Here is a 13,433-nt window from a genome sequence, read left to right as displayed (position 1 = left end):
TAGCCTTAAGAGAATCCTGGACTAGGACTCCCAAGTCCCTTTGCACTCCAGATTTCTGAATTCTTTCCCCATTAGGAAAATAGTCTATGCCTCTATTCTTCCTACCAAAGTGAATGACCTCACACTTCCTCGTGTTGTATTCCATCTGCCACTTCTTTGCCCATTCTCCTAACCTGTCCAAATCCTTCTGCAACCTCCCCACCTCCCCAATACTACCTGTCCCTCCACCTATCTTTGTATCATCTGCAAACTTAGCCAGAATGCCCTCAGTTCCTTCATCTAGACCATTAATGTATAAAGTGAAAAGTTGTGGTCCCAACACTGACCCCTGCGGAACTCCACTAGTCACCGGCCGCCATCCTGAGAAGGACCCCCTTATCCCCACTCTCTGCCCCCTGCCAGAAAGCCAATCTTCTATCCATGCTAGTACCTTGCCTCTAACACCATGGGCTCTTATCTTACTGAGCAGCCTCCTGTGCGGCACCTTGTCAAAGGCCTTCTGGAAGTCCAAGTAGATAACATCCATTGGCTCTCCTTTGTCTAACTACTCGTTACCTCCTCAAAGAATTCTAACAGATTTGTCAGGTATGACCTCCCCTTGATGAAACCATGCTGACTTTGCCCTATTTTACCATGCACTTCCAAGTATTCTGAAATCTCATCCTTAATAATGGACTCTATAATCTTACCAACGACCGAGGTCAGGCTAATCGGCCTGTAATTTCCCATCTTTTGCCTCACTCCCTTCTTAAACAGGGGGGTTACATTAGCGATTTTCCAGTCCTCTGGGACCCTCCCTGACTCCAGTGATTCCTGAAAGATCACCACCAACGCCTCCACTATCTCTTCAGCTATCTCCTTCAGAACTCTGGGGCGTAATCCATCTGGTCCAGGTGATTTATGCACCTTCAGACATTTCAGTTTTCCTAGCACCTTCTCCTTGGTAATGGCCACCATACTCACCTCTGCCCCTCGACTCTCTTGAACTTTGGGGATGTTACTCGTGTTTTCCACCATGAAGACTGATGTAAAGTATCTATTCAGTTCCTCCGCCATTTCTTTGTTCCCCACTACTACTTCTCCAGCGTCATTTTCCAGCGGCCCAATGTCCGCCTGTGGCTCCACATGTATCTTGGCCTGCATGCATTTTAACTTTCCTCGTTCATCCTGAAAAGCCATGTCGTATTTCCTTAGAAGTCCTGGAACTCCATCAGATTGGAGGTGAAATCGCTCGGACCAGTCGAGCTTGATCTTCTGTAGCCAGTCTCAGCCTAACAGGCTGGGTCCTCCTCCTTTCACAGTTATCACAGGCAGCTGGGCTGTCTGTTGTTTTTAAGAAACTGGCACTTTGGTGATACCCTTTACCCGAATGGGTTCTCCTGTGTATGTCCTTAATTTAGTGGTTGTTCACTCCAGGTTTATTGGCTGTCTACCTTCATTCCGATTCCTGAATGTGTGCTCTCCCACCATTGTCGTTGAGGTACCTGTATCTATCTACATTACCAGTGGCTTCTCATTAACTTGGATTGTCACAGTGATAGGTTCAGTTTTTACAGCGGTTACGTTATACAGGGAGTAAATATTGGTATTGGCAGCTTCAGGTTCTGCTGTATTGTTTAATTCGATCATGTTGGTTTGCTGCTTTGTGGGCTGTTTCAGCTTTGCCTGGCATTGCCTTACTACCTGACCTTTCTTATAGCAGTAATGACATTCTGCTTCCTTGAATTTACAGGTGTTTGGTCTGTGGTCACCTCCATATCAATAACAGATTAACCTTGGAGTCACTGCTGAAATGTTTCTACTCGGCCTTTTCCTGTTTCTAACAGTGGACATTGCCTCTCGCTTCGATGCTGTGGGTCTGGTTTTCACGCTACGCTCAGCAGTAGGTTCCTGCCCTACATGAAGAGCAGCGCCAGGTTGTATGTGTTGCAAAGCCTGTGAGTCTCTCGCAGCGCTTTCCATGGTGAGGGAGGTTTCTAGGGCACATTTCAAGTCGATGTCGACCTCGGTGAGTAAACGGTGCTGAATGGGGTTGTCCTGAACTCCACAAACTAATCAATCCTGCAGCAAATCATTTAATGTGTCCCCAAAACTGCAGTGTCCTGTCAACTGCTTCCGGTTCACTACAAAGGTCGCAATGGACTCTCCCGGGGCCCTAACTCTGAGATTAAATTTAAAACACCGCATTATTCCTGATGGCTTCGGCTGGAAGTGCGTATTCATGAGGTCCACAAATGCATTATGAGACTCAGAATTGGGCTCGCTCGGGGCTGTCGGGCTGCGGATGAGGTTGTATGTTTCACTGCCGCCTACACCCGAATGAGGTTGTATGTTTCACTGCCGCCTACACCCGAATGAGGTTGTATGTTTCACTGCCGCCTACACCCGAATGAGGTTGTATGTTTCACTGCCGCCTACACCCGAATGAGGTTGTATGTTTCACTGCCGCCTACACCCGGATGAGGTTGTATGTTTCACTGCCGCCTACACCCGGATGAGGTTGTATGTTTCACTGCCGCCTACACCCGGATGAGGTTGTATGTTTCACTGCCGCCTACACCCGAATGAGGTTGTATGTTTCACTGCCGCCTACACCTGAGAGAATTTCTTTTTGCTTTTCCTCTGCAGTAATTTCATTCGCTACGAAATAAAAACCAAGGCGCTCTACATACTGGCTCCAGTCTTCCATAAGGATCAATCCGGCCGCAGAGTGGCACGACTGGGTGAGTAATCTTTCTTTTCTTAAAATTTGATGTACTCACAGTAACAGGGCGAGGCACAGAATCGCCAAATGTGATGACTCGATGGAGCCGACAGGTTTCAACGAGAAACAGCCAAACTTTATTACAGAGAGCTTTTCAGGTGATACACGCTCGATCAGGACTCGCACCAGGACGCCTCACCAGCCACCCCCCCCACCGATTGCCTGCCCTTAGGGCTCACTGGTCGGAGCCTTAACAGAACTTCACATGACCCCTGATAGACAGCAGGAGGGGCCCATACCCTCAGTTACCACAAACTCCCTCCCTAGCAGCACTGTGGGTGTACCTACACCACATGGACTGCAGCGGTTCAAGAAGGCAGCTCACCACCACCTTCCCAAGGGCAGTTAGGGATGGGAAATAAATGCTGGCCCAGCCAATGACACCCACATCCCGTGAATGAATAAAATTGTACAGAGACATAAAGATACACAACACGATGGTTACAGCGATGAGGGCAGACATCTAGAAAAAATAGAATTTATATCGTGCCTTCAGAGCCCAAGGAAATCTTTACAATGGATATTTCTGAATGGTAGTCACTGTTGTGATGGAGTTAAGGCACATTAACTCCACATTAATTAGCACACAGCTATCTTCCACAATATGATATTGAGCAGATATTTTGGGGGCTTTTCATTGAGGGGTAAATAGTGGTCAGGACACGAGGCGAACTCCCCCGCTGCTCCTCAAATCAGTGCTGTGGGATGTTTTCTGTCCACCTGAGAGGGCAGACAGGGCCTTGGTTTAAAGTCTCTTCTGGAAGGAGGCACCTCCGACAGTGCAGCATTCCCTCAGTAATGCACTGCAGTGTGAGCATGCATTTTGCGCTCGACACTCTGGAGTGTGTAAATAATAACGGCAATAAGAAAATGCTGGATACCAGGAAGAGAGCCACATAGAGTGTAATGGATTCCTGGCAATGACTCATGAGTGACTTACACACAAAGGAATTGATACCTAAGAGTGAGTGAGTAATAGATACCTGGGAGTGAGTTACACAGGGAGTAATGGATACCTGGGAGTGGTTAAAACAGAGTAATGAATTCCTGGGAGTGATCACAGAGTAATGGATGTCTGTCAGTGAGAAACATAGCGATGGATACCTGGGACTGAGTTATACAGAGTAAAGGATACTTGGATGGGAATGAGTAATACAGAGTAAAGGATGCCTGGCTGGGAGTGAGTTACACAGAGTAATGGATACCTGGCTGGGAGCGAGTTACACAGAGAGTAATTAATACCTGAGAGTGAGTTATACAGAGTAATACATATTACATATCCCCAGCAGAGAATGGTTGTAGGTGCATTATACATTGTAAATGCAAATGAAACTTTCAGATAATGGGATGTGCCAGTTTTACTTCAGCAATTTATTTAATAGTGCAATCCTCTTTATCACTGGGTACATCACTCAGTCTGGGGTCAGCTTGTATTGACATTCGCTCGAACGACAGAGAGTGAAATTCTCTAGGTGGAGCTAAGCATAATGATCTGAATGCGCTCAATGTACATTTACAGAGGCTACGGGAATTCCTGGGAAGCTGGGAAGCAAGGTGCGCAGAATAGGGAAAGGTACAGGGCGGAATTTTGCGGCCCAACTAGGGTAGGGGCGGGGCCGAAAATGCGGCGAGCCGCTCAAAATTCCATCGCGGGATCGGAAAATCCCGCTGGCAGGAGGGGCTGTAAAATTCCACCCACGGGTACTGTTACTCTTCTCTCTAGAAAGCAGGAGGCTGAGGGGGTGACCTGATAAAGGCCTTGAACTTTCTGAAGAGGTTTGATAGGGTAGACTGAAGGTATTCCGACTTGTGGGTGTGTTGGTGGGGAGTGGGGGGCAGTGGGGTGGTGGTGGGTGGGAGTCCAAAGCGACAGGTCATAAACACAAAAGTGGGCACTAATAAATCTAATAGGGAATTCAGGAGAGACTGTGATACCCACGATGGTGAGAATGTGGAACTCGCTACCACCATGGAGTAGTTGGGGTTAACATAGATGCATTTAAGGGGAAACTGGATAAGTATGTGAAGGTGAAAGAAGATTATGTTGATAGGGTGAGACGAAGTCGGATGACAGGCTTGTGTTGAGCATAAACACCAGCAAGGAGCTTTCGGGCTGAATGGCTTGATTCTGTGCTGTGATCATTTGTAACTCGTCTCAGTTGTGAAACCTTCCTGTCCAACTGACCATTCACTGACGTGAACCGTGTCCAGGCCCAAGAGCCGTTTGGAGGGGGGGGGGCAATGTCTGTGGAGCCATAACAAACCGCACCACCACCCCTCCACTCTCCCACCCCCCAGCAAGAGTTAACCCCTTTAGGGCAGGGACGAGGGCAACAAGGGGAGGCTGCGGGGAGGGCCGGGAAACTCAACTCAAAGGCTAATTGGAAAATGGCATTTCTTTCCCAACGAAGCAGCCGACTTGAGTTCAACAAAGCAGCCACGTACTCACGGTCAAAACGGGGGGAGGGTCAATTACAAACTATCCGAGCAATCGCTGTGCCTGGAGGGGCCAGGGATGCGGCCCTCTTAACCACCAATCTCAGGCCTTTCTAGGCCTGCTAATTGAGACAGAAAGAACAGCTTTCTCTCCTTCTCTCTCTCTCTCTCTCTCTCTCTCCCTGATTGCCCGTGGCACCTGTGAGGACACAGCCTCTCGATTAGGCCTCGTTTGATCCAGCTCAGACCTCCCAGGGTCCTTTAATTGGGCAAAGTTACGAAAGCATGCACCCTGTAATCAGCAGGATGGCTGCTGAGAAGCGAAGGGGATCTTTCAAGAGGCACTCTGCTGTCTGAAACTGCCTGGGCTCCGTGCCTGCAGCCCCTGAACTCCAGCAGCACCAGAGGCACAGCACATTAAGGCTGGAGAGGCTCAAGTGACCAGGCAATAAGAGGAGACCATAGCAATGGCACGTTTCTCTGTTATATATCAAAATGCCATTTTGCCCAATTGGTGATGACACAAATTGCTCCAATTTATTTTTGTTACCTCGTCTCAAAGACAGATTTCTCTCTCTCCCCCTTTGAGATGTGTCAGATACAAAACCTGAGGAATAGTGGCAAGAGGTCTCGGGCCACAATAATCACTGTTTATTTTTCCATTACATCCTCCTTCGGGCCTGGCAGCGATAGAAGTGCACACCGAAGGCTGGTGTTAAGTCAGGGATGTGCTGATAATGTGAAGCGCATTCCGGCTATTGAAGTGATCTGTAAAAATCTCGGGATAGGAGCGCAGGCCGCACTTGACTCTCTATCATTTACCCTTACCCGTTAAAGCTGTGGCTCAGTGGCTATCCGTCTTGCCTGAGTAAGTAGGCTGTAGGTTCACATCCCGCTGCAGAGGCTACCGTCATCAGCTCTGGATTTATTCCTAGAGGTCTCAGCAATAACTGCTCTCCTGTTCAAACATACTGGCCGGATGCTCCTGACTAGCTAGTGCTGCGACCCATTGAAAGAGGGACGGAAAATTCGGAGAACAATGGGTGGGACCGGAAAATCCTGGCCTCTGTGTTCCTCCGGTCCCATAAACTTATCACTGATGCATGAGAGTGTTCAAAGCAAATGAACACAACACAGCCCACAATTTTGTTCAGTATCCCTAAGATATTTCTCCCAGAGTTGCTCACAACAGTGTCTGGAGACCCTAGGATATTTTTGGCAACCCTATCAAAGATTTGAGCACAGTATCTAATCTGACACTCCAGCGCAGTACCGAGTTAGTGCTGCACTGCCTGAGGTGCTGGCTCCCAGAGGAGATGTTAAACTGAGGCCCCCGGTTGTCCTCTCAGGGGGGATAACGCCATAGGAAATCAGACCAGGGTTAGGTCATATGACTCTTTGATCCTGCTGTGCTATTTAATGTCATGGCTCAAGCTTAGTTTTAACACCACTTTCCCACCCAATTGCCATGTTTCTTAATTCCCTTAGTGTCCAAAAATCTATCAATCTCAGCCTTGAATATACTCATCAACTGAGCACCCACAACCTCAGGGGTAGGAAATACCAAAGATTTACATCCCTCTAAATGAAGAAATGCCTCCCCCACACAGTCCTAAATGGTCACACTGTTATTCTGTTATTGTGACTCTCTGGTTCTAGACTCTCAAACCAGGGCAAACAGTCTCAGCATCTACTTTGTCAAACATTTTCAGAATGTGACATGCCTCTATGAGGTCACCTCTCATTCTCCTAAACTCTTGGGAGTACGGGACAAGTTTACTCAATCGCTCCTTATTGGAAGACCCCAGCATCACCATTGCCAGTCTTCAGCCAATTAGATTCATTCTATGTGATATCAAGAAACGGCTGAAGACAATGGATAATGCAAAGGCTATGGGCCCTGACAATATTCCGGCAATAACACTGAAGACTTGTGCTCCAGAACTTGCTGCGCCCCTAGCCAAGCTGTTCCAGTACAGCTACAACACTGGCATCTACCCAGCTATGTGGAAAATTGCCCAGATATGTCCTGTCCACAAAATACAGAACAAATCCAACCTGACCAACTATAGCCCCATCAGTCTACTTTCGATAATCTGTAAAGTGGTGGAAGGGGTCATCAACAGGGCTATCAAGCGGCAGTTGCTTAGCAATAACCTGCTCACTGACGCCCAGTTTGGGTTCCGCCAGGGCGACTCAGCTCCTGACCTCGTTACAGCCTTGGTTCAAATGTGGTCAAAAGAGCTGAACTCCCGAGGTGAGGTGAGAGTGACTGCCCTTGACATCAAGGCAACTTTTGACCGAGTGTGACATCAAGGAGCCCTAGCAAAACTGGAGTCAATGGGAATCAGGGGAAAACTCACCGCTGGTTGTAGTCATACCTAGCACAAAGGAAGATTGTGTGGTTGTTGGAGGTCAATCATCTCAGTTCCAGGACATCACTGCAGGAGTTCCTCAGGGTAGTATCCTCAGCCCAACCATCTTCAGCTGCTTCATCAATGACCTTCCTTCCATCATAAGGTCAGAAGTGGGGATTTTCGCTGATGATTGCACAATGTTCAGCACCATTCGCAACTCCTCAGATACTGAAGCAGTCCATGCCCAAATGCAGCAAGACCTGGACAATATCCAGGCTTGGGATGCCAAGTGGCAAGTTATGTTCGCAGCACAAAGTGCCAGACAATGACCATCTCCAACAAGAGAGAATCTAACCATCACCTCTTGATATTCAATGGCATTACCATTGCTGAATCCCCCACTATCAACATCCTGGGGGTTACCATTGACGAGGAACTGAACTGGACTAACCATATAAATACTGTTGCTACAAGAGCAGGTCAGAGACGAGGAATCCTGTGGCAAGTAACTCACCTCCTGATTCCATAAAACCTGCCCACCATCTACAAGGCTGAATTCAGGAGTGTGATGGAATATTCACATTGCCTGGATGAGTGCAGCTCCAGCAACACTCAAAAAGCTCAACAACATCCAGGACAAAGCAGCCCTCTTGATTGGCACCACATCCACCAGCTTCAAATTCCACTCCTCCACCACCGATGCACAGTAGCAGCAGTGTGTACCATCTACAAGATGCACTGCAGGAATTCAACAAAGCTTCTTAAGCAGCACCTTCCAAACTCACGACCGCTACCATCTAGAAGGACAATGGCTGCAGACACATGGGAACACCACCACCTGGAAATACCCCTCCAAGCCACACACCATCCTGACTTGGAAATATATCGCCGTTCCTTCACTGTCACTGGGTCAAAATCCTGGAACTCCCTCCCTAACAGCACTGTGGGTGTACCTACACCACATGGACTGCAGCAGTTCAAGAAGGCAGCTCAGCACCACCTTCTCAAGGGCAATTAGGGATGGGCTGTAAATGCTGGCCTAGTCACATGCTGGCCATGAATAAATAAAACAGCAGTCCTCTTATCCCAGGAACCTCTAGTTAATCTTTGTTGCACCCACCATAAAATATTCCACTACATTATTTTGAAGAAACGCGGAGAAAACATTCCTCCCATCCCCCCTGCCCCGATGGCCTGGCCAATATTTATTACCTCAACCAAAACAGATTATTTGGCCATGGTCACGTTGCCATGCAAACACTGGCTTGTGTGTTTCCTACATTACAACAGTGACTACACTTCAAAAGTGCTTTACTGTCTGGCAAGCACACCGGGAAATCACGAGGTAGTGAAAGGCACTATAAAGATGCAAATCTTTCTCCTTCCAATCAGAATTCAGTTTCCTGCCTCAAAACTGACAGATTCTTGAATGTCCCATGAGGCCCAGCTCAGAATCACCCTCTGCCTGTACCCAAAATTAACCACTGACACTGCCTGAGGCCAGGCTCACATAGGCAGGCTGGCCTGATGAGGGCGATGTCTGTGGTGCCCGAAGCCCTTCATGATGAACAGCCCCTGCAGGGGAATGGATGGGGGGAGGTGGGGAGGGGGGGGTCCAAATTGGAGTTTGGAAAATGGAATTTATTTTCAATCATATGGCTCACTGAGTTAAGCAACACAGCTACAGTGGGTACATGGGGAGAGTCAGTTCCAGATTCTCAGAGGGATAGCTGTGCTATGGGGTCAGAGACCTGCGTGGCCCACTCATCTAACAATCTCAGGCATTCCGACTAACTGACAACAGAATGGTGAGCTTTTCTCTCACTGACGGCAGGACGGGTTACAAGTGACGGCACCTTTGCATGGAGGAAGCATGATGGGGACGTTGTGTACTCCATGCCTCCCTCTACATTTCCAAGCAAAGACGGGTTGCCCTCACTTTTCTTTTTTGCCTTGCCTCATTTCAACTCTGGCAGCGTTGTGAACTTTGGGCCTTGACCCTTCACCCTGCTTACTCACCACCACCCCCAAAAAAAAATGAATGAATCAAAGGTACAAACCTTGATCGTTGGCTTGCGATGTCTCCGAGACATTGACTGCCAGCTGGCTGCTAAAGGAGTTCACCCCCATCATCCCTGAGTGGCCCGATGTGTTGGCGAGAGATGGAAGCTGGTTGTGGCTCCGTGGGACACTGTACAGGGCTTCTGCAATATCCGCCGCCCGCTTCAGGATAATCTCCTGGGGGAAAATAAACAAACAGTACGAGGATTAACAAAAGATGGGACAGTTCTAAAATTGCCCAACTGCCCAGTGTCATGAAGCATATAATATTATGGGAAAATGTTTTTCTTTTAAAATAGAGGTTTAGTCTGTGGGTATGTCTTAGTGGGATTAAAGACCCACATGGGATTAATGGGATTAAAGACAACTAGTCTGGGTGCTTTGATGTGTCCTAGTTTTGAGATGTAAGAGAGGTAGAGTGTATTTGCATTTTTTGAATAGAGCACTCAAGAAGTGGGGTGAAATCTGGCACCTAGCTAGCAGAGACCAAGCAAAATGTTTATATTACCAATAAAACTGGTACTATGAAAGGGGTTTTATAGTTGGAAGAGGCGGAGTTTAAAGAGGCTGGTGATACAATGAGAATTTACATTCAATGAGATGTGCTGGGTATAACCGATCGCAGTTTGGTGTGCGCGGGGCAGAGGAGATATAAGATCAAAACAGCTGTCTCCACAGGAACCAAAGTGAGAGGAACCTCATTTTGAATTCGTAAAGTGAAAATGCTTTACCTGGTGTCTGGTTAAGTCTATGGGCGCTGATGCCTTAATGGAGGTTAGGGAATGAGTAGGGTTCCTCTTTGCTCTGAACTTCTGACAATTCAGATCCAAGGTTGGTTGGGTTTATTGTCAAGGACAGGGTCGATCATGTGAGTACAGAAGGACCTGAAAGGATATGAGTCTAGACATGATTGTGGAGGCTGTTAGTGAAAAATCACGCCACATGTTTCTCTGTCTTCTAGTTTAAAATAAAATTTTTGAGCATAAGTGGATGTATATAGTGGACACAAAGAATGCAAAGGGAGGTTTCTCCTTAATTCCCTACGAAATTTATTAGTGCCTATTTTGTAGTTGTGACCTTTAGTTTTGGACTCCCACCCCACATCCACAAGTGGGAACATCTTCGGTACGTCCACCCTACCAAACCCCTTCTACCAAACCCCTTCTACCAAACCCCTTCTACCAAACCCCTTCTACTAAACCCCTTCTACCAAACCCCTTCTACCAAACCCCTTCTACCAAACCCCTTCTACCAAACCCCGTCTACTAAACCCCTTCTACCAAACCCCTTCTACCAAACCCCTTCATGATGCAAACGTACTGAAGTGTTCATCCACGAACACTGTAAACAGCCAAATGGAAAGGCGGTCAAAACAAAATGCTGCTTTGCCCCAGATTTTAGGATTGGGGTTGGGAATACGTTGCCTGACAGGGTGTCGGATGCAGATTCAGTGGTAGCCAAATTGGATCAGCACCTGAGGGAGATAGCAGGGATGTTGGGAAAGAATGGGGGAGTGGGACTAACTGGGTTGTCCTTTGAAAGGACTGGTTCAGACTCGGTGGGCCTCAATAGCCTCTTTCTGTGCTGTACTGTTCTATGATTTTGCTCTGAGAAGACTGGGTGTCACTGCCACCGACAACACATCCTCCTTCTGTCTCCTACCTGGTTGTTGTGTGGCATTCCGTACAAGGCTTCAACCAGGTCAGCAGCTCGTTTCAGCAGAACCTCCTGCAAAAGAAACAACTAGGCTTAAGAATGGGCCCTCCTTGGTTCGTGTTCTTGACTCTGTATGTAGATGGGGAGATACATAGGGAGACAGATAGAGAGACAGGTGGAGATAGTGAGAAATGGGTAGACATAGAGTGAGATAAGTATAGAGAAATAGAGACAGACAGTGAGACAGACAGGTGGGCAACAACAACTTATATTTATATAGTGCCTTTATCGTAATAAAATGTCCCAAGATATTTCACAGAAAATACTGTAAAACATAGTCTGACACCGAGCCATAGAAATATAGAAAGTAGGAGCAGGAGTAGGCCATTCGGCCCTTCGATCCTGCTCCGCCATTCATTATGATCATGGCTGATCATCCAACTCAATAGCCTGTCCCCACTTTCTCCCCATACCCTTTGATCCCTTTCACCCCAAGAGCTATATCTAAATCCTTATTGAAAACATACAATGTTTTGGCCTCAACTACTTTCTGTGGTAGTGAATTCCACAGGCTCACCACTCTCTGGGTGAAGAAATTTCTCCTCACCGCAGTCCTAAATGGTCTACCCCGTATCCTCAGACTGTGACCCCTGGTTCTGGACTCCCCCGCCATCGGGAACATCCTTCCTGCATCTACCCTGTCTAGTCCTGTTAGAATGTTATAGGTTTCTATGAGATCCCCCATCATTCTTCTGAACCCCAGCTAATATAATCCTAATCGACTCAATCTCTCCTCATATGTCAGTCCCACCATCCCAGGAATCAGTATGGCAAACCTTCGCTGCACTCCCACTATAGTAAGTACATCCTTCCTCAGATAAGTAGACCAAAACTGCACACAATATTCCAGGTGTGGTCTCACCAAGGCCCTGTACAATTGCAGCAAGATATCTCTGCTCCTGTACTCGAATCCTCTGGCTATGAAGGCCAACATACCATTTGCATTCTTTACCGCCTGCTGCACCTGCATGCTTACCATCAGCGACTGGTGTACGAGGACACCCAGGTCTCGTTGCACATTCCCCTCTCTCAATTTATAGCCATTCAGATAATAAGCTGTCTTCCTGTTTTTGCTACCAAAGTGGATAAGCTCATATTTATCCACATTATACTGCATCTGCCATGCATTTGCCCACTCAGCTTGTCCAAATCACACTGAAGCACCTCTGCATCCTCCTCACAGCTCACCCTCCCACCCAGCTTTGTGTCATCTGCAAATTTGGAGATATTACATTTTGTTCCCTCATCTAACTCAATATATATTGTGAATAACTGGAGTCCCAGCACCGATCCCTGTGGTACCCCACTAGTCACTGCCTGCCATTCGGTAAAAGACCCGTTTATTCCTACTCTTTGCTTCCTGTCTGCCAACCAGTTTTCTATCCATCTCAATACACTACCCCCAATCCCATGCGCTTTAATTTTACACGCTAATCTCTCATGTGGGACTTTGTCGAAAGCCTTCTGAAAGACCAAATAAACCACATCCACTGGCTCCCCCTCATCAACTCTACTAGTTATTCTCAAAAAATTCCAGTGGATTTGCCAAGCATGATTTCCCTTTCGTAAATCCATGCTGACTCTGTCCGATTCTGCCACTGTTTTCCAAATGCTCAGCTATTAAATCTTTTATAATGGACTCTAGAATTTTCCCCACTACTGACGTCAGGCTGACTGGTCTATAATTCCCTGTTTTCCCTCTACCTCCCTTTTTAAATAGTGGGGTTACATTAGCCACCCTCCAGTCTGTAGGAACTGTTCCAGAGTCTATAGAATCTCGGAAGATGGCCACCAATGCATCCGTTATTTCTAGGGCCACTTCCTTAAGTACTCTGGGATGTAGATTATCAGGCCCTGGGGATTTATCGGCCTTCAATCCAATCAATTTCTCCCACACCATTTCCCTACTAATACCGATTTGTTTCAGTTCCTCCCTCTCACTAAACCCTGTGTTCCCCAACATTTCTTGTATGTTATTTCTGTCCATAAGGAGATATTAGGTCAGATGACCAAACGCTTGGTGAAAGAAGTAGGTTTTCAGGAGCATCTTAAAGGAGAAAGTCGGGTAGAGAGGTGGGGAGATGTATGGAGGGAATTCC

The 13,433-nt window shown here is 47.2% G+C and overlaps 1 protein-coding gene across 8 annotated transcripts in view; it reads right to left on the bottom strand.

Moving 5' to 3' along the window:
• Nucleotides 1-13,433, bottom strand: part of LOC144688054 (transcription factor COE3-like) — a 573,849-nt gene that overhangs the window by 25,587 nt on the left and 534,829 nt on the right. For all 8 annotated transcript variants that reach the window (XM_078554698.1, XM_078554702.1, XM_078554699.1 and 5 more), the window contains exons 12-13: nucleotides 11,281-11,346; nucleotides 9,618-9,795 (exon numbers count right to left, since the gene is read on the bottom strand). In XM_078554698.1, coding sequence (XP_078410824.1) covers nucleotides 9,618-9,795; nucleotides 11,281-11,346 — 244 coding nt within the window. The remainder of the gene's footprint in view (nucleotides 1-9,617; nucleotides 9,796-11,280; nucleotides 11,347-13,433) is intronic.

Source organism: Cetorhinus maximus, chromosome 1 (assembly GCF_964194155.1).
Source record: "Cetorhinus maximus chromosome 1, sCetMax3.hap1.1, whole genome shotgun sequence".
NCBI classification, from domain to species: Eukaryota; Metazoa; Chordata; class Chondrichthyes; order Lamniformes; family Cetorhinidae; genus Cetorhinus; species Cetorhinus maximus.
The sequence above is the reverse complement of the archived record's forward strand: the minus strand, read 5'-3'. Positions and strand labels throughout refer to the sequence as shown.